The sequence below is a fragment of the Cucumis melo genome, chromosome 2, assembly GCF_025177605.1.
Source record: "Cucumis melo cultivar AY chromosome 2, USDA_Cmelo_AY_1.0, whole genome shotgun sequence".
NCBI lineage: Eukaryota > Viridiplantae > Streptophyta > Magnoliopsida > Cucurbitales > Cucurbitaceae > Cucumis > Cucumis melo.
This window is the reverse complement of record NC_066858.1, coordinates 23,932,301-23,954,937: the sequence shown is the minus strand read 5'-3', so window position 1 is coordinate 23,954,937 and position 22,637 is coordinate 23,932,301. Positions and strand designations below refer to the sequence as shown.

Sequence of the window (22,637 nt, the reverse complement as noted above, 5' to 3'; positions counted from 1 at the left end):
TAGGCAAAATCGTAGATGGGGTCGTATGGTGATGTGTTCATTGAAGTCGTGGACGTGCTGTTCTCTGCTTATTTTATTTTATTTATACATAATCATCGTTAATAAATTTTAACTTTTTAAAAATATATTATTAATAAATCTCAACCTCCTAAAATTATTTTATTCCTAAAAACATCATTCTTTAATTATTAAATTAAAATATTTGATTATTTTCTTTCTAAACATTTCAATTATGAATTTAAAAAATTATTTAAAAGTTTTCTAGTTGAATTATTAACTAATGAGATTTAAAATTAGAATATTTCTGTAATTTAATAAAAAAATTTAAAATATTTAAAAATAGAAAGTAATTATACCAAAATAAATATTAAATATATTAAAGCAATAAGGTATAATTATATAGGAAGGAATGGTAAAATCACCTAAGGAGAGAAACCGCTCTCCCGAATGGCCGTGGAGTTCTTTATTTTCCTTTTGTTGTTGTCTTTAGTTGTGTTTGATATAATTATATTATTTATTTTTTAATAAGGTATAATTTCTATTCCTTTCTCTTTCTATTTTTAAATATTTATTTTGGTATAATTATTTTTTTTATTTTTAATATAATTATATTTCTATTTTTAATATTTATTTTGATATAATTATACTATTTATTTTTTTAATAAGAATAAGGTATACTTTCTATTTCTTACCCATTCTATTTTTAATATTTAAAATTATCCTTATTAAATTATAGAAATATTCTAATTTCGAATTTCATTTTGTTAAAACTTTTAAATAATTTTTTAAATTCATAATTAAGATTTTTAAAAAGGAAATAATCAAATATTTTAATTTAATAATTAAGAAATGATATTTTTAAGAATGAAATATTTTTAGGAGGTTGAGATTTATTAACGGTCATTATGTATAAAAAGAATAAAAGATAAGTGTGAATGGATGACAGATATGGACGGGTCCACGACTTTCTTACTCTATTTTTGTCAATTGTTTCAATCCTACCCCATTTTTTACAATAATTTTTAAAATAACATTATTTAAAAAAAAAAAACCTTTCTTTAGACTAAAAAAAGTCACAAAAATAAATTATCCCTTTAATCCAATTTTTACATTAAATTTTTTAGCATTCAAAATGAAAACCAAAGTTATTTTCAATTAAAATTAAAGTTTAAATTTACACCGATACGTTGATATTTTTATTGATATTTTACGTTTTCATGGATTCTACATTGTTAGAAAAGGTGAATGATAGAAAAATCTACGAATCACACCATAAAAATAGCACTAATATAAATATAATATAAACAATAAACATTTTTACTCATTTGAAAATAATAAAATAGTTAATTACTAACTTAAATTTATTTTTTGAATTTTTTCTTTCATAATTTTTCAAGAATATCCATTAAAATCCAAATTCCATATTTTTATCAACATCAATATTTTAAACCTCGGTTAAAACATAAAATTTTAAAATAAAAATTTATCCATAAAACATACTAAAACAATAATTAATCAAATAAAAAAAAGTTTCACTGGTTTATCACATTATCACTATGTGTTAACACTTAAACACATTTCTTTATTTGACAATTAACTATATGTTAATTTAATCAATAAGGTGTGTTTGCGATCTATTACTTTGTGTTAATAGTCAAATAAATTTAAGATTATAGATTTATCTAAATTTATGTTGGTGAGATAATTAGTGTAAAATTTATATCAATACTTTTTAACTTTTTTTCAAGCTCAAGGTTATTTATAAAACTTTTCAATAGTTATTTTTAAAACAAATCTTTACGGTAATTTTTTTTTTTTAACTTTTTTATAAAGTCTTAGGATATTTTAAAACTTTTAGAAATTTTGGGATATTTTTTACATAAACTACAAAATTTTGAGAGCATTTTTTTCTTTTTATAATTTAACCATTTTGTTAAACTACAATAAATAAAATTTAATTGAAAACTATATGCATTAAATTCTAGAAAAGACCAAATTTGTAGTTAAACTTGGATTATATATTTAACTCTTGTAAATGGTTGAAAATCACTTATGTTCCTGAATTTTCATGGAAATAATAATCTAATTTATATCAATTTAGATATTGTAATATATTTTAATATTTTTCAACCTTTCACCTTTCCAACATGAGCATTGATCAATTTTTCATAAGCAACAAACTCTCTAGTAGATTGTATATACCTTAACCAAATTTTGGGTATGAAAAATATTTTATACAAATCAATGTTAAATTTTGCTGTTCCTAATGGCTAATACACGCCAAGAATTGGCAAACACTGATTTCTGTTTAAGTTAAAATCGAGACTAAAAATAATTTAAATGCGAATATTTGTTACAATTAAAAAGGGTTTAAGATAATTTAAGGCAAATTGTGAACTACCACTATTGCAAGAAATATCCCTAAACGTGGACATTAGTTGCAATGTACCCTTAAAATTTCAAGTGCATAAATCGAGTCTTTAAACTTGTATAAGCAATCAAGTTGGATCCTCTTCCTCATATAATTGTAGAAATTATAATAATTATTTAAGTTTGAGAGTTTAATTTTAATACTTATATAAGTTTGAGGTCTCGATTTTTACAGTTAAATGTTAAAGGGGGTATGGTTTTTGCAATTTACCCGAAATCCGAAGTCCTGCACTAAGCTACACAAAGTCCCACCCCCATTTTTCTTCATTCTTATATCATCCATTTTTCTTCACAGCATGCTTCCCATTTGAGATGGCGCTGTGGCTTTCCATGGCGGATGTTGAACAGCTGCTTCTATGATCTTCGAAACCCTGCAAAGGATCAGCGAAAGACCTTGTACAAGGCCACCTGTGTAACATAGATTCATACATAATTTATCTCATGATGATCAATAACAACTACAAACAACAAAAATATATGAAAGGCAGTTCTCGAATATACTTGCTCGACTTTATAATCTCATTGTCGACAGTTGTGTTCTCTTCAAAGATGTTTCCTGCAAAATGGTGGACGTTTCCTCAATGAGGGCATCAATAATTGTTTTTCTGACGTATTTAACTGTTTTTGGTCACAAATAATGGAAAAAGAAAATTAAGAAAACAAACAAGATATGATATTTCTAGAATAACAATTGCTAGTTCTTTTTTCAATGAACGCTCTTCTAAAATGCTATCGTTTTAAACTGATATTGATTTGGTTTGGTTTCTGCTCATATCAAGTTTATGAGATTGTAAGAACAGGAAAAGAGGATAGAGCTTGGGATAAATTAATAAAATGCAAACCAATCATTTAAAAGTGCAAATTGATAAAGAAGCAAAGGGCCAATTGTACCTACCTCCATAGAGGTTTTTCTTTGAGAAGTATTTGGCCATTAGGCGTTGAGCGTAGTCAGCTTCATATTTCTGGTACTTCTCAATGGAATTGAAATTATAAAAATCTCTGGAAAGAATAAAGAAAATAGCACGACACTTAGCCACTATCACTATCTGAAGGAGAACAAATTCTCGTTAATTTAGTTCTTGTAGTCAAAAGGTCCTTGGAGAAGGCCAGATACGTGACGTCTCTCCAGAGAGTGAGCGATAAGGGAGAGTGGAGGCCATGAGTTCGCCCTAACGCCTCGGGTAATTGAGAAAAAGAAAAATTCACCACTAAATTGTCTCCTTCCCATATTTCACTGAACAAGAAGTCTAACTGATGGTAAATACAATAGGCGCTCTCCAAATCACCATATGGGAGCTAACAAAAAGAGCAATTTCAAACACGTAGCAGATGATGTAACTAAGTTTTCATGAGAGTGAGAAATGATAAAAAGAAGAAAAAGCAGCTTCCATTGGTGGTTGTTCTTGTTTATATCTTGACTTCTGAGGTTTAAAAAGGTAATCCGATGATTTTCAGTTGAGTCGAGTATAAATAAACTAGATAGCAAGTACTGACTGTTAAGCCTTTCAAATTTCATGGATGAGCAACAGAAATTCCCCATCAGAACTAATCTGACAACGATGTCTCACACACTTGAATAATGAATATCTAACCAATCACAACTTATTTTTAGGGGTAATCTATTTTGTCCCTTTGAATGAGATTCAATATCTTATTTGGAAAAAAAAGTGGAAGTTAGTGACCAAACATCCGTCTCATTTTACAGTCCTACCATTCTCAAGAACTGGCACTACAAATTCAAAAGCGGAAAAATAAAATAAATTCTCTGAGATTCCATTTGTAGTAATTTTATATCATTACGCTTGAGAAAAACCTAATCTTTCGAATTTTGACTTTCATTGATGATATCTACCAACATTAGTTCCGACTAAAACTGGAGATAATGCAAGCAACGAACTAGGGTTTTCTACAAATCTCTTTTTTCATACAATGGATTGATTTTTTTTTTTTTTTTTAATGAATAACTATGAAGCTCGATGACGAACTCGTTTCATCTTCTTCACTTCGAAAACAAAAAACAGAGTACAGAGTACAAAAGTTCATGTTCAATTTCGATTGCAGAGCAAATTAGAGGAAAGGAACTGCAGAAGAAAGCTGTTGAGATATTGAAACAGCAGCGATTTAAACTTCAAACGAAGCCATAGAGGAAGAAAAAGAAAAGAGCATACTCAAATTGATCTGTCAAATCGGGTTTCTTCTCCTCGGCGTCATTACTGTTTGCAGCCTCAGCCTTTGAAGACATTGAAACCCAAGAAGAATCAACAGAAGCACGAGAAAAACAACGAGAAAGAGAGAGTAAAGAAGAAAACATACCAAGTTTTTCCGAGGGGAAGGTTGGGTAGCAGAATTCTGTGAATGAGACGCCGACGTAGGAGACGCCGGAGCTGATGCAGAGGACGGCATGCCGCTCTACAAATCACTGTTCTATCTTCCCGATTTTCCGAACGGCGAATGGTATCAGCATAGAGACGACGGAACTTCGAATTGTAAAGAAATGAATAACTACAAAAAAAATTTAGCCTAAATTTGCTGACAGACTTAGTAAAATATATCCCTCATTTTTCAAACAAATATAATTCACTTTTTTTTTGTTAAGAGTAAATTTTTATTTTTTTGTCTTAGTAATTTTTTATATTATCGTTTGATTATTGTTATCTATAGGTTTGTAAGGAATTGTTGTCCAATATTTATGTACATCTTGTTGATTGATTAAATTTTTGAAGAAAAAATATTGGTTTAAGTTAAATGGAATTAAAGAAAGAAAAATGGAAGAAATGCAAATAATTGGGTGAATCTAAATATATAAATATATTTTTCTATCTAAAATTTCTCTTTTTGCATTGTTTGATGGGTAGAAGTTTCGTTTTAAGTTACCGAGGAACCCATTGATAAAAATTTGATCTTGAAATTCTTTTTAGTTGCTAGTAATGAAATTCTTTCTACCAATAATTTCCACATGAACAAATCCCATTTTTGAAGTGATGAAAACGCTTGTTGTCTCTAATAACAATTTCTCTCTTAGCAGCTTTACTTATATACTTTGCTGCATTGTGACAGTCTCTACAAATTCTTAGATTCTTGGAGATTCTTAATGTGGTGCCTTCTTTAGTGTTTAAGAAGCCAAAAGAAATTGCAAGCTTCTCACTATGCCCCTTCAATATCTTTATCTTTTCCACCTCTTCCAATTCATGAAGAACACAACTACAATCAGGTGTGTAGCCAATTTCCACTATCTGTTTCTCCAGTCTATTCCACATCTTTCGTATCTCGTCTGAACTTGAATTCGAGTTTTCGCCAGCTATAAAGCTATAGACTTTACCTTGAAGTTCAATCCAACTGCAGCCAGCATCTTTCTGAAGACTGAGATCCTTCATTTTCTGTCTCACCATTCGCACAACATCCCATTTTCCTGCTGTTGCATACAAGTTAGAGAGTAAAATATAGCTATCAGCTTTGTTTGCTTCTAGTGCTAACAATTTTTCACCAAATTTCTCTCCCATTTCTAGATCAACATGAGTTATACTAGAACTGAGCAATGAACTCCAGATTTTAGCATCTGGTTCTTCAGGCATCTCGTTTATGAAGTTTAATGCCTCGTTTAGTCGGCCTGCTCTACCGAGCATGTCAATCACACAGGCATAGTGCTTGAGTTCTGGCTCTAGTTTGTACAAAGTTTGCATTTGAGCTAAATAATACATCCCCTCTGACACCAATCCAGCATGACAACATGCCTGAAGAACTCCTAGAAAAGTGAACCGATCAGGTTGCTTATTTGATCTTTGCATATCCTCAAATAGCTCCACGGCCTTGTTACCTTGTCCATGAACACCAAATCCTGTAATCATGACGTTCCATGAAGCCACTTCTTTGTCATTTAACCCGTTAAATATTTGTTGAGAATGTCCCAAAAAGCCGCTTTTGGCATACATGTCCATGAGCGAACAAGCAACAAAATTGTCTTCCATTAGACTGTTTTTTAAGACAAAGCAATGAACCTCTTTTCCAAGACCAAGAGCTGATAGCTGTGAGCAAGCCCCAAGAACACTCACTATGGTAATCTCATCAGGTTCAAGTCCTTCAGAAAGCATTTGACGAAACGAAGAGAGTGTTTCGTTTGGAAGTTCATTTTGAGAAAGACCAGAAAGCATCGCATTCCAACACACTGAGTTTTTGTTTTCCATCCTTTCAAAGCAAGTTCTGCCGTAGAAAGGTTTAGAACAATGGAAATAAAGTGATAGCAAGGAGACAGCAACAAATGAATTCATCTCTAACCCATTCCTTAGCACAAATCCATGTATCTCTTTGCCATATTGTAGATGTCCCAAACGGCCACAAGCCAATAGTAGGCTAACAATGCTAAAGTCGTCAGGAAGGATGCCCAAACGTGTCATCTCAAAATAAAAGTCTAAAGCTTTTCTCGGATCACCATTTTGAGCATATTCACCAATGATTGCATTCCAAGAGCTCACTGACTTCGTATTCATTCCAAAGAAGACGTGTTCAGCAGAAACCAACGATCCACACTTTGCATAGGCTGCTATAAACCCATTATTTATCAATTCTTCGTATTGAAACGAAAATCTAAGTGAATATCCATGAAGTGCCTTCAAACTCAACAGTTCAGTTTCTTCCAAACAAGCAGGTAACGAATTCAAAATGGTGACCTCATTTACTTCCGTCATTTTTTCTTCTTTCCACATCTTTCTCAACAGATCGAATGTTTCAAATACGAATCCTTCCCTAGAATATGCACCAATCATGGAATTCCAAGAAACTACATTTTTGTTCTCAATCTTACAAAATAAAATCGCTGCTTCTGATAAGCAACCACATTTTGAGTACATGTCAATCAAAGCATTACACACCATTAGTTCATGAACAAGCCCCAGTTTCACTGCCATCCCATGAATCATCATTCCCATATCTACATTTCCTTCTCCTGAACACACAGGCAACAGAGTTACCATTGTAGCAACATCCGGAGTCAATCCATCGCCACTCTCCAGAAGACTTCTAAACGCCCTATAAGCTTCCAGCCAAAATCCATTCTCAGAAAACCCACAAATCAACGAATTCCAAGAGATCAAGTTTTGTTCAGGCATTTTATCAAACACCTCGACGGCTTCGTCTAAAAACCCACGTTTCCCGTAAAGTGAAATCATCGCATTACCCACAAACAAATCCATGATCAATCCCATTTTCACCACCATCCCATGAACCGATTTTCCCAAATGAACATCACATTTCCCAGTACAAGCCTTAATCAAGCAAGGAAATGTAAAATTATCAGGTTGAAATTCAGTTACCGATATCAACTCAATGAAAGTGTGAATTGCCTCGTCGTACAGTTGATTTCTAACGTACCCACTAACAAGTGCATTCCATTGAAACAAATTCTTATTCTGCAAACGATCAAAGACCAATCGAGATTCCAAAGGATATCCACAAATGGAGTACATAGTGATGAGACGGGTATTGAGGACAAAGTCGCTGCTGAACTGAGAGGAAACGCACAACATTTCATCAAGTTTCCGGCCAATTTCGACGTTTTTATACTGCCCACATTTCTGCAATAACTTACCCATGGCCTCTTTTCTCTGAGCCAAATCATAGCCAGCATTGTTCTTCCAGGCTCTCTGAAGAAAATCGAGAGCTCCATTGAGATCGCCCGCTTCACAAAGCTTGGAAATCTCTTCGAGAAGTGAGAGCTGAGAAACCGGGTTGATGGATCGAGATTGATGGGTTTGAGTTCGAGGAGAGACAAAGAAGTACGAAGACTTTGGAGTTGAAGTTGAAAGAAGGGAATTTTTGAAAATTGATATGGGAGTGGGAGTGGGAGTGGGAGTTGGAGTTGGAGTTGGTTTATACATGATCGGAGAGCGGTGGCGGCCGGAGAATAGCGGCGCCACCACAGCCATTGAAGAGAGGCTTCTTGATGGAAATTATTACATGTGAGTGTCAAGAATTGAGTTCAAAATTCAGTGTATTAGATTTTTATGAAGATGATGGATGAACTAAAACATTTTGTTCTTGTTATTCGTGTTTGTGTGCTCATACTCTTTCTATTTTTGTTCTAATACTAAACATGTATTCAACTAACTATGCAGCAATAGTGCTTTTTCCTCATTAGCGGCGCTCTCTCTATTCTCTTCTTACCTGCACTCTTGTTCGAAGCTTCGAAGAAACAGCATCCACAAATTAAGTTAGTCTATTGTTTTCACATCTCAAACAACATTTTAAACATGAAATTTGGGACTCGAAATATACTATATGTGTATATATATACACACACACACTACATACCTATATGGGTTTTTAAATATTAAAATATTTGCTAACAATTATAAAAAAAAGTTCACATAAAGAAATACAAAAAAAGCTCCACATGTAATTAATCTTCTTCTAAACATATTACTATTATTTAGGTCATGATATACGATTGTGTAATTCAAACGTGAACCATTAGTAAGTGGTTTTTTCGGATCATGCCAACATGATCGTATAGTTCATTTTAAACATGAAAAAAATGATTCAAATTTAAACGATTGTATTGAAAATTGTAAAAGATTGTACCTCGTGTATATTTAAAGTCTAAAAATTATGAAAATATTTTACAGACTTCAAGAACTTTTAATTTTTATCACAGCCCGTAAATTTTTTTTGTTACGTTTATATCCAACCTATATACCTAAATCTTTTCATTATGGATTCTAAAAACAAAAATTACTCTTTCCTAATTTTTAAAATTTAGATTGGTGTTTGAAAATATTGATAGAGAATGGACAACTTTCATGTTTTTGTGCTGATAGATAATTGGCTATAATATAAAAACCAAAAAGAAAAAAAAAATTGAAAACATTTTTGAACTAGATTTCCATCTCTTATTAGTTCCAAAGTTTATGTTTTACTAATTAATCGAACTAGATTGTACGTATTTTCTTGAACCTTTTCGGCTAAGATTTTTTGATCGATATAACCTCAAAATCTAGAGATACATATTAACTTAATTGAAAAAAAAAAAGGAAAAAGGAAAAGAAAACCAAGTTTTGTATATTTATCCATGAAAAAGGTGCGAATCTATTAAATCAATGACATGTTATCTATCTATACATTTGTTGTTTAATTGGGACATCCTATTACCATAGGTATGTTTCAAATAATGAGCAATTGAAAAATTCAATATGGCTTTTGAAAAGGTTAGAGGGAAGTGAAGTAATCTTTTATGAAATTAAGTATGGGATTGCCATAAGAAAATCCCTCCATTCTCTGCAGCATAATACCTTCCATACGAGCTTGAACTCCTTCTCCCAAAGCAACGTCTTGGAGCAGATCCTTCATTGTCCTATCAACTCCAATAATTGTACTCCCTACTCCGCTTATTATCTCCGGTAGAGTTGGTGACGGTCGTGATAATTCCACAAGATTAACCTTTTTTAACCATGGTGGAAAAAGAGAAAAAGAAAACACAATCATCAGTTCCTAGAGCATAAACAAAATATCTACTCAACAAGAGTCTCTTTGGAACAACTTAAGAGTTCAAAAAAACACTTTTTCTTTTCGTTATGAAATTGACAAATAAAGAAAGTGTCAAAAACATAAACGGAGGGAAAGAAGGTTCGCCAGGTTGAAAACGGTGGCAAGAGAATATAATAGGGATTACAAATCGAGCCCAATGCTCTAATCCAAACATAGACTTGAGATTACAATCCACTACATTCCAGCCTCCCAAACAAGCAGTGTGTTAGCTACACCTATCGGAAGAGGGAGAGACTTAACAAAGAGGAATATCATATAATTACAAATTGCAGAGGCACTTATAGCTAGTAGGATTTGAGGTTTTATATACAATGTACCATTTTGAACTCTAGTGAGACCGGTTCTTAGTTATTCAAAATGCCAGATAACCGATTCAAGACATATCCAAACAGATTTTAAAACATTTCTTCAAGCACTTAGGGAGTTATTCTCCCAAACAAACCCTAAATTCTAATTAGGAAAGAAACAAGCGGTCCAAAAATTTAATAAAAAGTTGAACCTGGCTGTCTTGAGGAATGTTGGCTTTTAGTTTTGCTATTGCAACAGCCCGAGAAAAGCCACCAATAGCATCCACTAAACCACGGGATGCTGCATCTTTACCAGTCCAAACCCTCCCTTGTGCAACTTTCTCCATCTCATCCACCTATTAGATGTTAAGACATTAAAATGACAAATTCATAGAAATAACAAAAGAAAGAAAGAAATCCTTGATGAACAACATACAGTCATAGATCTGGAAAAGGCTGCTTTGTCCCGAAATTGCTTGTACGCATTTTGTGCAGATTTGGCAAAGAGTTCTGCTTCATCCGGTCTGATCAGAAACTGGTAACCTTTAATTATTGATGGGAAGAAGCACTAAGAATGAAAAATTAAGCGACTTGATATAATTCTTATCTGTATCTGATCTTGAGACCTTTTTATTATTGGCGAAAAGAGGATGCAAGATGTAAATGAAGTAAAACAGAGTCTGGATAGTCAATGGTCAGTAGAGTGATTTGTGATATATATATTCTTCTTCTGTAAAAATGAGGCAGGCATATTTGGTGAGATGAGGTGAATCGTAAATCCAGGATACTAGTTTTGATGGATGGCTGAAAGCGACTAAAATTCATGTTGAAAATCCGATCAATTTCAACTTTGAGTTCAAGCATCATTTATTTAAGGTATTTCATGGAAGAATAATTAAAGTGGTTGAACCCAACAAATTCTACCCTTGAGTTTTACTTTTCAGCTTTGCTTTTGCCTACTGTAGGTAGTTTACATTGTTATTTTGGTTGTTATTTTGTTTTTTTCATGACCTTAGTATTGTTCTTGTATTTTGGATATGATGAGGGTGCTAAGGGGTGTCAACTTAGTCCAGTGCACCTACTAATCCTCTCTCTCTCCCCCATTTCTAGGCTTCTTTATTATTCTCAATGTATAACTCTCTTGTACTTTGAGTCTATTAATAATAAAGAGGCTTGTCTCCTTTTAAAAAAAAATGGACTCACTACCTACTACACCTATCAGTCACATCTACTTGTTTGACAATTAATACGATATACCACGATACTATTTGCTCTTAAGAAATATTTTACCTGAAAGGTCGTTGTTCAGCCGCAAGAAGCTCAGCAAACCTTCCCCTTGAAATGATTTCCTTGTTAAAGCCAATCTTTTCATATAGTTTCCCCAAGTTAAACTTCCCTACAGCCAAAATAAATCATCAACACGAAAGTCCATGACAAACAGATTTCACTGGAGGATGTACAACTACAAACACTATACTGCTTCTATTATCTTTTGATTTTTAATGATGCAGGTGATGGAATTTATTTTTCTTTCCTATTAAATAAGTTGGTACAATTTAAAAGGATAAGGGGAGGGGGGAATATCAGATGGAAACTTTGACTACAACTATGGCTTTGGTCCAGATTTGTCACTCTAAAGCATACATCCATTCCCCCCATTTGAAATCAAGAACGTCGATGGAATCCCAATAGGTCCAAGGTTAGATAAGCAAGCATCGGCAACCATGGTGTTTCGGTCCTTTGTCCTTGCTCTTGCAGGTTGACCATAAATCTTTTAAGTTGCTTCAAGGTAGGAAGTTCAATGGTAAATTTTACCTTGGCAAAGAAATTCCAAAAGCTTTAGGTTATTCCTAGACTTGGGTTCTCTCCGTTTGGAGAAATTTTAAAATAACTTAACTAAATCCTTTTTCTATAGCAGTTTTACAAAAGATATTAGAAAGAAAACAAACAAAACAGGGGGGGGGGGGGGGGGGGGGGGGGGGGGGGGGGGGGAGTATTGCACATTTCAACATATTCTTTCTTCGTGGCAGATATTTATTAGTTTACCTGTGACAACACCAATAGAACCGGTTAAGGTTAGTTCTTCGGCAACAATTGTCCCAGCTGCCATTGCCATATAGTATCCTCCACTGGCAGCCACATCAGCCATGGATGCAACAACAGGTTTTGATGCAGCCAGAAGTCTGATTTCTCTCCACATCCTGTGAGCCATAGAGTATTAAACTTCCTTTACATAATTCTTTTTGTAATACACAACGTTATCTCATTCATGTAGATTGGAGGGCTTTCTTTGTCTAACCCTCGGTTTAGAGTTTTTAGACTTAGGGACCTATCACCTGGTCTTTCGGCTGTGTTCTCAAATCGGGAGTATAATTTGACTTCTTTCTCATCAAAAAAGAAAAATCGCTAACAATATCACAAAATAAATGCCAAGGAACAAGAACATGATTAGAGGTCTTTTCTGGAACTGAAAAATTAACTATAAACCAGTTCTAAATAATGAACAAAAATGTTAGTTCGAAAAAACCAACATTAGCACTATGAATGGTGAATTAGAATTTTTCATTTTCCGTTTTATCTCATATAATTTCAACGGCCAAAACAATTTCCAATACATGCAATCTGGCCACATAATTATTTGAAACATTTTTTGAAGCATCCATGTAATTCATTTATAGTATGAAATTCATCGATAACTCAGATAAGCATCCTTGACAAAGATATCTGGTGTAATCCATTTTTCATTATTTGATAGTTGATATCTACCTCATGGCACCTACATTATAGAGGATATGGTAGCAGGACTTTTCATTGATCAAAACTAATAAACCTTATTCATAGACTCTATTTTCGTTTATAACTCATTACTGTAAATGGGTGAGAAGAAAACTCTTCGGATATTAAAAGGAAAACTTTTTTGGTTTCTATGGTTGGAGGGGATTATTTTAAGACAAGTGAGTTTACCTGAAGGGAAAGAATGAGATATGATTAAATACGATCAAACAAACAAAAAAATTTATATTTTTGTTTCAAAACTAATTGTGATTATTTGAATATGAAGATATGATGCCATCAGAAATAGATTCTTCAGGTATCACATAAAGAATGACATTTGCTGGTACACTAGCACTTACAAATCAGAAGCCAGAGCATCACCTCCAGGACTGTCAATTCTGATGATGGCAGCCTTGAATCTTTTTGACTCTAAGTACAAACAAAGAGAGGGTTGAACAAAAGAAATGCATAATAAGCAATTCGCGCTCGCTAAAGTTTTAATGATGGAATGCTGTGCCCGGAATTGAAAGTGGTATTGTGTGGTTCTTAAAAGTTCACGAGCACATTTTGCAAGGCATAATCTTAAGCTAATAAACTATAGAACTGCATGTCTCCATCTCTTTCTGTGTTCACAAGGTATGAGCTCGATGATCGTAATGAGATAAATAAAAGATGGCACCATGCCAATATACCATTCAATGATATTTAAACGTCGTGTTTACCTCTAACAGTTCGAATCTTCTCAATGAATTGCTCCCCAATGATACCAGAGCTAGGAACACTTAAAGGACTTCTTACACGAGTAATGCTTCCTCCCGCTCTGATCACAGCTATTTGGTCTCCACCTCCTGATAAACCAACGGTCCATTGCCTAACTCTAGAGTACTTCCTGTGGTAACCAACGTAAATGGGAATAACATTAGTATGAAATTGGAGAACAAATCAAAGGTCCATGGATTAAATAATCAGCCATAAGTTATAACCAAATAATATTAATATGCAAAACGAACTAGCTGAATAATGAGTGGAAAAAGAAAAATAAAGTTCAAAGAAGCCAAATGGAAGCAACGACCTTACTTGAACAAGATATGTTTTATAACACAGTTCTAAAGATGCAAAATAGAAGGAGCAACAAATGGAAACTTTCCATTTTACGCAGATCTACGGATGAGAATTATACAAACATTTCTAAAGAAAATTTAACTATATTTTCATTAAAAAAAATAAAAAGAAAGGTAAAAGCACAAGAAACGCCCTCTCCAAAAAAAAAAGACACAATTATGATACTCTGTGGGTACAGGTCATTTATCCCTAAAAATAATTGAGAACACCACACCTGAAAAAGAAAATGACAAGAAGTGCAGTTTTAAAGGTGTTTGAGATTTTTCTTTTCTTTTCTAGCTACAAAAAAAAAAAAAAAAAAAAAAAAAAAAAAAAAGAACAATAATCATAACAGCCGGCTGAAAGGTGCTAACAATGTTATAAATTGACTCTTAAGGCATTATCTTCAAAATATTCCCCCCGTCACACCTCAAAAGGCTTAGCCTTTCTGTGCCTACAAAACCTCTTTCTATATGGAATTGAAGGGCACAAAAGTAAAATGCAATCATTGGAATCTAACACAGGAAGGCTCAAAAGTCGCAACTAAGTATGAAGAATGAATTAAGGTATTAAAAAGAGGAGTTTGAGGGATATTGTGATTTATTGTACAACTGCATGTACCACAACAATTTAATAGAATAACAAACATAAGTTTTTTAAAATTGAAAATTACAAGAAGTACGGAAAGTACAACGGGAGAGGGGAGAACAATGTACAATACAACATGAAAACCTAATAGAAACCAAAATAAGTAAGGTGACAGAATATCTCCGAATTTAATAACCTGTAATCAACCATGGGAGCCTTTTTGTCCTTCGGCAGACCAAGTCTTTCACTTAGCATAGAGAGAACCTGTAAATTACAGATGACAAAACCCAATCTTTAAAGTGAAAAACACAAATTAAACGCTAGTAGCCTCCCCTTGGAGTATTCTACTCATAGATTTTGCAAATGCCGTTATTTTCTTGTGCCGATTAGAGTAATTATTTAGCGCTTCTTTAGCTTTTAGTTCACTTTGCATTTCCACTTTTGTTAATCTCCACTGAAACTCGTTACTTTCCAAACAATTTATTTTCCGTGAAGTACACAAAAACTTTGCTACCCCCTTACTCGAAATCCCAAACTAAAATGCATCAGCAAATATTTTTTCAAGCCCAAACAGGATGAGCACATTCAGTACCTCATCCTCGTACTGTATGTTGGTGATCCAGCCATCTTCTTTTAGTTTTTCAATTTGGTACACTCCTTCATTAATGAAGTTTTCAACATCATCTTTTTTCTTTCCTATCAAAGAAAAGAATAAATGTTTGAAATTCATTAATAGAAAATAGTTGTAAGTGTCATGTTGACTGAAGTACCATTTGTTGAAGAAACTTTATCCAGCCAGTTGCCATAGATGTTATCAAGCAATGTCGTCAACATTTCGCAATTTTCTTCTGACATATTTCTCCGTGCTAGTTGATCACCAGCACTTTTATATTTACCTATCCTTTCCACTTGTGGTTCAATCCCTACTTTATCAAAAATACCTGAAAAGCAGACACCTTGTTCAACCTCTTAAAACCAAATCCTGGGTAGGAAATAAAGCAGAGGAAAGAAGTCACCTTACCTCTGAGAAATGAAGCTTGAACAGTCAGACCAAACAAAGAAACATAAGCACTTGGCGGGGCATATATCTCCTCACATGCACATGCCAGGTAGTACTCTTTCTCTTGACATGTAGGAATATAGGCAACAATAAACTTACCTGAAAGCCAGTACATATTGAATTTGATGATTTCATCCAAATTGAAAATATACACAAGCAGCTGTTTGACGAAAATAATGATTTCCCCAAGGCCCTTTATTAAGGGGAAAGACTGAGCTATACTCATAAGATAGGTTTCCATACTTTTAAAATGTTCATTATGTTCCTTGTGTTGAGCAACCTCAAGAATAAATCAACTAGTCAAGACATTCTAACCTTGACGAAAGGCGGTTTGAATTACCACCCCAGATGTTGAACTCACGAAAAAAAGAAAAGAAACTCAGGTTTTCCAAGAACGTCCGACCGACAGTAAATTTCAAATGGTATAGACATAGGATTTACTTGTTAGTATCCTCTTGTATTTTCATCCTCTACTTACTATTATCTATTGCAGGTTAAAATTTCAATCTATCAATTTATAAGTTAGGGATATTGTATGCTACTCTCTGAATTATAACCATAGGCTACATAATGGTAAGATTAGTAGAAGGTAAAAAACAATAGAAGACATGGTATAAATACATGCCGGACAGTGCCCCGAGAAATTCACTCAACTATTCGCATGAAATCCGCCCAATTAATCACATTAATTAAAGTTTCCATAAAGGTTGACCACTATTTTACAACCGTATAAGCTCAATGCAGATGGCTCTACTAAAAATTTGCGTTTTACACAGAGATTCATTTGGGCTGTTTAAAAGAGTTGCATTACCAGATTTTTTGAAATTGAGGATATGCCTTCGAATTTCTTCAACTTTACCCCACCCACAATTTAGAGCCTCAATTTGCAAATAGATCCCAGAAATACGAGGATCGTATGCAGCTTTGACAAAGTTCTCGCAGATTTGAGGTAGAGAAAGCCCTGAAGAGAAACGGCTCTTTAGCTGATCAGATATCTGAACATGAGAAAGACAGAGCAATCTCAACTCCAAAATTTGACACAAACATTTTAAAATATTTCAGGAGAGAGAAAGGGACATCCAATTAAAGCTAAAATGTTAGTTATCAACAACGATAATTTCAGAACAAGTCGTTAAGACATTCTTCATCAAATATCATCAACAAAATTGCAATTATCAAGAAACCAAAAAGAAATAAAACTATTTCCAGCCGCGAAGCCTGAATAGCGACCAACAACAATTACATTGAGAAATATTGAAGTATTTCCACGGCCAAATTGCTTATAGTGTGACAATAGAACGAAAACACTGTTTCCAGTTGCGAAGATGAATAAACATCCATTTCATTCAAGCAATATTGAGTATTTCAAAGCTAATGGCTTACGGTGTGACATCAAAACGAAAACAATGTTTCCACCAGCAAAGCATTAATAGAGATCAACATCTATTTTCTTCCAGCAAATTGTAGAGTTTCCGTAGCTAATTACTTATGGAGAGGGAGCAACATAAAAACAAAATCTAACAAACAATCCACTCACACAAATAATTCATTTACGAACTAAAAAGCTGAGCAAGAAATCAAATTAAGAAACAGAACCTGCCCTCGCAATTTCATAGTCAAGACACTTCCCTTGCGGACGCGCTCCCAAGGAAAAGCCACCAGCATCTTAAGCTTAACCAGAAAGCTCCTCCACGGTCCAAATTTCTGGAACTCAAACTCTCCACTTGGATAATCCTCATCGCGAGTCCTGACGCCGTCGCTACTTATCGGAGCCTCGTTTGAAGCGTCTGTTTCTTCTTTTTCAACGCGTTTGGTCTCTGATGCATTGTCGTCGAATGCTCGAAGAGAGAAGCAGCGGCGTAAAGAAGAAGAAGAAGAAGAAGAGGAGGAGGAGAAGGAGGAGAGAGGGAGAGCGAAGCGGCATTGTAAGGAAGAAGAAGAAGAAGAAGAATTGGAGTTGGAGATTATGAATGAGAGGGTTCGGCGATTGAAGGAAGAAGCGAGATGAGGAGCTTGAAGATGGAGAAGCAGCTTCGCCATTTCTCTTGTCTCAGCTAACCGATTTTTCTCCACTCTCTGCTTATCGAAGCCAACAACAAAAGCAATAAAAGTGTTTGGTTGGACTTAAGGAATTGTTGGTTAATTTATGTCCTCATCTTAAATTACATTTTTAGAATAACGCTATGGTTAAACAACAACAACAACAACAACCTACCCTTATTTGTTGCGTAGTAGAAAAACCCATTGGAATTATAGCATTTAGATTAGATTAAAGTCATGGTGTACACAGTAATATTCTTAAATATTACAAATATAGCAAAATTTGTATATAAGTATATCGTTGATCAACCATATTGTAATTATTGGTCTATTACTATAAGTCATAGAATCATATCATTTTGAGAAACAATAAACATAAATTGTTATAAAAAAACATCCATATTTTTTGTTTTAAAAAAAGAAGAAATATAGAACAAAAACTAAGAAACGAGAAACAGGGAACAAAAACGTTATGAAACGGATCCTAATAGACTTCTTTCAATGATAGAATTGTCGATGATAGACTTGTGTTGAATTTTATCACTGGTAGTGACAATGATAAACTTCTATAAGTTTTTATTACTCATAAACTTCTATTAACATATACCTAAATGTTGAAAAATGTATACAAATTTTTGTTATAACTTGTAAATAGTCAAACTTATTTTTCTATATTTAAAAAGCCCACGAGAATAGTAATTCATTTCTTTTAAAATAGTCACATTACAACTTTTCATGGGAATAAAGATTGAAGTTTTAATTACAAAAAAAAAATATTGATAGACGTTAAAAGATATTTGCTTGAACTCCTAGATGTATAATACTCAAGACGATTTTCAAATATCAATTCAATGTTTGTTTGAGCTCCTAGCAAATGTCCACGTGCATAATATCCGTGTCGATGGTCATATAACTAGACGTGATGTATACTCAAACTCATAGTAAGTGTCTAAAAGAAGTTAAAATTGGATCACTAGCTACATGAGGTATGAAATTTTCTCGATTTGTTTTCGTTTGTGTCTATGACGAACAAGTCTTCTGTCAATGTCAATAATATTGAGTCTACATGCGATATCTTCACATTTGTGATATATCAATCACACATCAAAATTAGCTCCAATAAATTATGTTGCATTGAATATTGTTGTACATCTAGAATAAAATTATCGAGGAAAGAAATGTAATAGCAAAATATAATGGGTGTATTCCGTAAATAGACTATAATTAAAGGATAAACGTGATAACAAGGGACTTCTATAGTAAAGCCCAATACAGAAGACGAGACAGTCAAATGGGTATTCTGGGCCTTCTTTTATATGGGCCGCTTGCAAGCTTCTTGTACTTAGAAAGCCCATAGTTAGACATCTTTCCGGGCTTGGGCTCTTCACACTTCTTCATTCAATTTCCTCTACCACCTCTAAATTTGATTCGATTATAAACAAATTTCAGTGTTTTTAAACAAAATTTATCGATGATTGATTTTCATTGTCGATAGACTTTCACAAATATATGTAATATAGTCTATTATTGATAGATTTTGATAAATTATGTATATATTTATAAATTTTCTAAATTATTGCTATATACTTGATTGCTATATTTGAAATCATATATATACATATGTACTGAATATTTGAAACTAAGAAAAAAGATTTTTTTTTTTTTGAAGATTTGTTTTTGTTTCTGTTTTTAACTCTTTTAATTAGAAAGGAAATGAAAACGGTTTTTAAGAAGCAGAGAGGAAAAAAGCTTGACGGAATGAAAGTTAAAACTTTCAAATTTAGCTTTTAATTAAAAAGGATAGTATTTTTGACGTGTTTGGAATACATTTTCAAAATTTTAATTTTGAGAAAAATAAGTAATTTTAGAAAGAAAAGAAAAAGTAAAAAAATTTATCAACCATTAAAAATAGATTTTAAAACATTTTTTTTTTATAAAAAAAATAGTTTAAATAAAAATATATTTTTGAAAAACGTTTTTCTTCTTAAGTCAAAACAGATCGTTCATCGGTATAAACAGTATTGATTTAGCTCTCAGAAGTGGGAATATAAAAATGAGATAAGCAATTAGCATGGATGATCAAATATTATAAAATCCAACCAACTTTACCTAATTAAATTATCAAACTTTGACTTTAGATCAATCTTTTAAAGTAGGTAGGGTAAGATTAAGATAGTTAAAAAAGTCAACTTATAGAAAACAATATCATGTCACGACCTATTACATGTTATTTATTTAATTTTATCGATGTTATTCAACTTGAACTAAGTGTATCGAAATTTCCTCTTCCACGAAGGACTGAGAATAAAAATGTAAATGTAAATACTCTACCGACTCAAACAAGGATTATTATAAAAAGAAATGAGGCATTCATTAACTAAAATAGTTTAGTACAATATTTTCATTTTCATTCGTGATACCTACTAAAATATAGGAATGGAATCAACTCATGAGATGTAAATAAAATTATTATAAAAAAAAAGGATAAATTGCAGTTTTAGTCTACGCCAAATTAGATTAATATATAAACTTTAGTTTGTTACGATCTAGTTTTTATATTTTCAAATATATATTACAATTTAGTATCAAAACCGTATTAAGTAACTCATTTAGTTATTATATTTTACAATTTATAGCAATTCGATTACAGTCGTAAGATTTAATGAAGTTTCTTACACGAGTAGATTAATAAACTAATTAGGAGTCAAGTTTGATAAAAAAAACCCTATAGTGACTATGTTGTGGTATAATCTAAATTGACAATTAACTCTTACGAGATTTTTCATATGTTCGTAAGTTTATATGCTTTTTTTTTATATGTGAAAAAAAATATTTGTGTTGGTTTTTATTTCATTCGTTGGTGATTAGATCTCGTTCATGTTAGGCTTCGTAGCAAGTGTGAATGACTAACTCAAATAAACACAAAAAGAAATAAGGTCGGTTGTCTCATTTGAAAATTACTTACTCTTCTCTTTGGTATCACACACATTTACGACTACTTATTATAGCAACAGTGTCAGGGATGTTCCTAACGCTCGAGATTACATGGTGTTAATCCAAACTTAACTCATTCATCTATTGATTAGCAACTCAGCCAATCAATCCAAACATCGAGGGATCAACCTCTTTTTTCTTTTAGATATGCGCTCTCCTATGCCCTTTTATAGTACTCAATGGGCTTGGGGTCTAACATTGAAAAACCCTTAAAAACTTCTAATTATTAATCCTCTATAAAACATATCGTATTAGATAACATATACCAATAAGATGAATTATATATATATATAAAAAAAATGAATTTTTGAGTAGATGATATAGAAAATGATGATGAAAAAGTAGTAGTGAAGATGAAAACATAGAAGTGGGTTTAGGGAATTATTGGAGTGAAAGATACAAGAGAGGAAGCCACATCTAAGAAAAAGGAAGAGCTTGTAGGGGTATGGGGAAGCATTACTCTTCATATTGGCCCCATTTTATGTAGAATTGTCATTTTCTTCCCCCATATTATTCAATTCTTTTTTTAATGAAAAAAAAAAATCTCTACATCTAAATAAACAAACAAATAAATAAAAACTTGTTCGCACGTGGGCACCATTCACCAAACCCTTCAACAATCTTCTCACATATCAATCAGAATTTAGTTCAATTGTCATCTGTATGTATTAAGACTAATCAAGAGTTTTTTTTATTCAAATTCCTCACTTTCGATTGTATTATTAAAAATACCCTCTCTCATGCATTCTTACCTATACGTTTTTTGTTTTCGTTAAATTGTAAAGAATATGAACCGTTCGTCTTTAGTTTATATTTTTGTTTTTTAGTGTGTTTTTGGATTCTAAACTTTCAAAACAAACTTTTTTAGTCTTTGAACTTTTTAAAATATGTTTAAAAGGTTAATACATTAAAATATTTACAAAATTTAGATTTAATTAGTTTTTTCCAATTCAAAATGTTACCTGATTATCTAAAATAATAAAAATCTCATAGGCATTGATACACTTAAATTAGTGTCCAAAAACTTATAAAAGCCTATCATTATCTATCGATCTTAAATATTGATAGAATATTAAATTTTCTATATTTTGTCAATTTTAATTTTTTTTATAATTTCCCTTTATTATTTTAAATTATGTAAATACTTTTTTAAAAATTGTCTCTTCTTGAAATTAAAAATTTAGACTTAATTAGTTTTTTCCAATTCAAAATGTTACCCGATTATCTAAAATAATAAAAATCTCAATTCACTCAACATTTATTTTCCAATAAATCGATAGAATTAAAAAATCTCAATTAAACATGTGTTTTAAAATATATTTTAATCTTCATCTTTTAGGAGAGTTTTTAAAAAATTAAAAAGCAAACTACTTACATGAAAAAAAAAAAAAACGAAAACCTATTAGTAAATATTTTGGCCATTTTCTAAAATTTCTTTTTGACAAATTTGTTTTTGTTTACCAATACTTTGATGACGTGGCATTTTTGAAGAAATAAATGCAAAGATAATAAGAATGACATATCTATAAATAATTAAATCACATGGATTTTCATGGTTACTATTAAGTGATAAAATGTTGAATTTGCTATCACATTCTTTTATTTTGGAAAGGAATTTGCTATCACATTCAACCACAAGAGTTTGTCTTACACTTTTTCTTACCCATATTTTCTATCAATTCCTTTATTTCAATTTTTAAAAAAATAAAATTGAATGAACAAACACAAATGAGCTTTTGTTGAAAACAATAATGATGCTTTTGATATCAAAGGAGAAAAACGCTACCACTTAATGTCTTTAGATATCAAATATCCAACTTGGTCAT

General features: G+C 32.2%; 2 protein-coding genes across 3 annotated transcripts; both read right to left on the bottom strand.

Moving 5' to 3' along the window:
* Positions 1-2,522: 2,522 nt before the first annotated feature.
* LOC103494077 (pentatricopeptide repeat-containing protein At1g18485) lies at positions 2,523-8,668 on the bottom strand. Its single transcript, XM_008455102.3, has 5 exons — positions 4,744-8,668; positions 4,599-4,660; positions 3,326-3,429; positions 2,932-2,986; positions 2,523-2,838 (listed from the first exon to the last, which is right to left on the bottom strand). Exon 1 carries the CDS (start codon positions 8,346-8,348, stop codon positions 5,370-5,372), a length of 2,979 nt encoding a protein of 992 aa, XP_008453324.2. The 5' UTR covers positions 8,349-8,668; the 3' UTR covers positions 2,523-2,838; positions 2,932-2,986; positions 3,326-3,429; positions 4,599-4,660; positions 4,744-5,369.
* Positions 8,669-9,459: 791 nt separating this feature from the next.
* Positions 9,460-17,889, bottom strand: LOC103494079 (serine protease SPPA, chloroplastic). 2 transcript variants are annotated; one of them, XM_051081050.1, is made up of 13 exons: positions 17,374-17,889; positions 16,589-16,772; positions 15,739-15,876; positions 15,488-15,658; positions 15,310-15,413; positions 14,914-14,981; positions 13,751-13,917; positions 13,388-13,457; positions 12,300-12,454; positions 11,544-11,649; positions 10,690-10,777; positions 10,466-10,609; positions 9,460-9,858 (listed from the first exon to the last, which is right to left on the bottom strand). In XM_051081050.1, the coding sequence occupies exons 1-13, from the start codon at positions 17,815-17,817 to the stop codon at positions 9,628-9,630; spliced, it is 2,070 nt and encodes a 689-aa protein (XP_050937007.1). In that variant the 5' UTR covers positions 17,818-17,889; the 3' UTR covers positions 9,460-9,627. The 2 variants fall into 2 exon arrangements, 1 of the variants encoding a protein (XP_050937007.1); XR_007818804.1 differs by lacking the exon at positions 9,460-9,858 and adding an exon at positions 10,880-10,983 and having other exon boundaries at positions 10,592-10,609.
* Between the last annotated feature and the right edge of the window lie 4,748 nt (positions 17,890-22,637).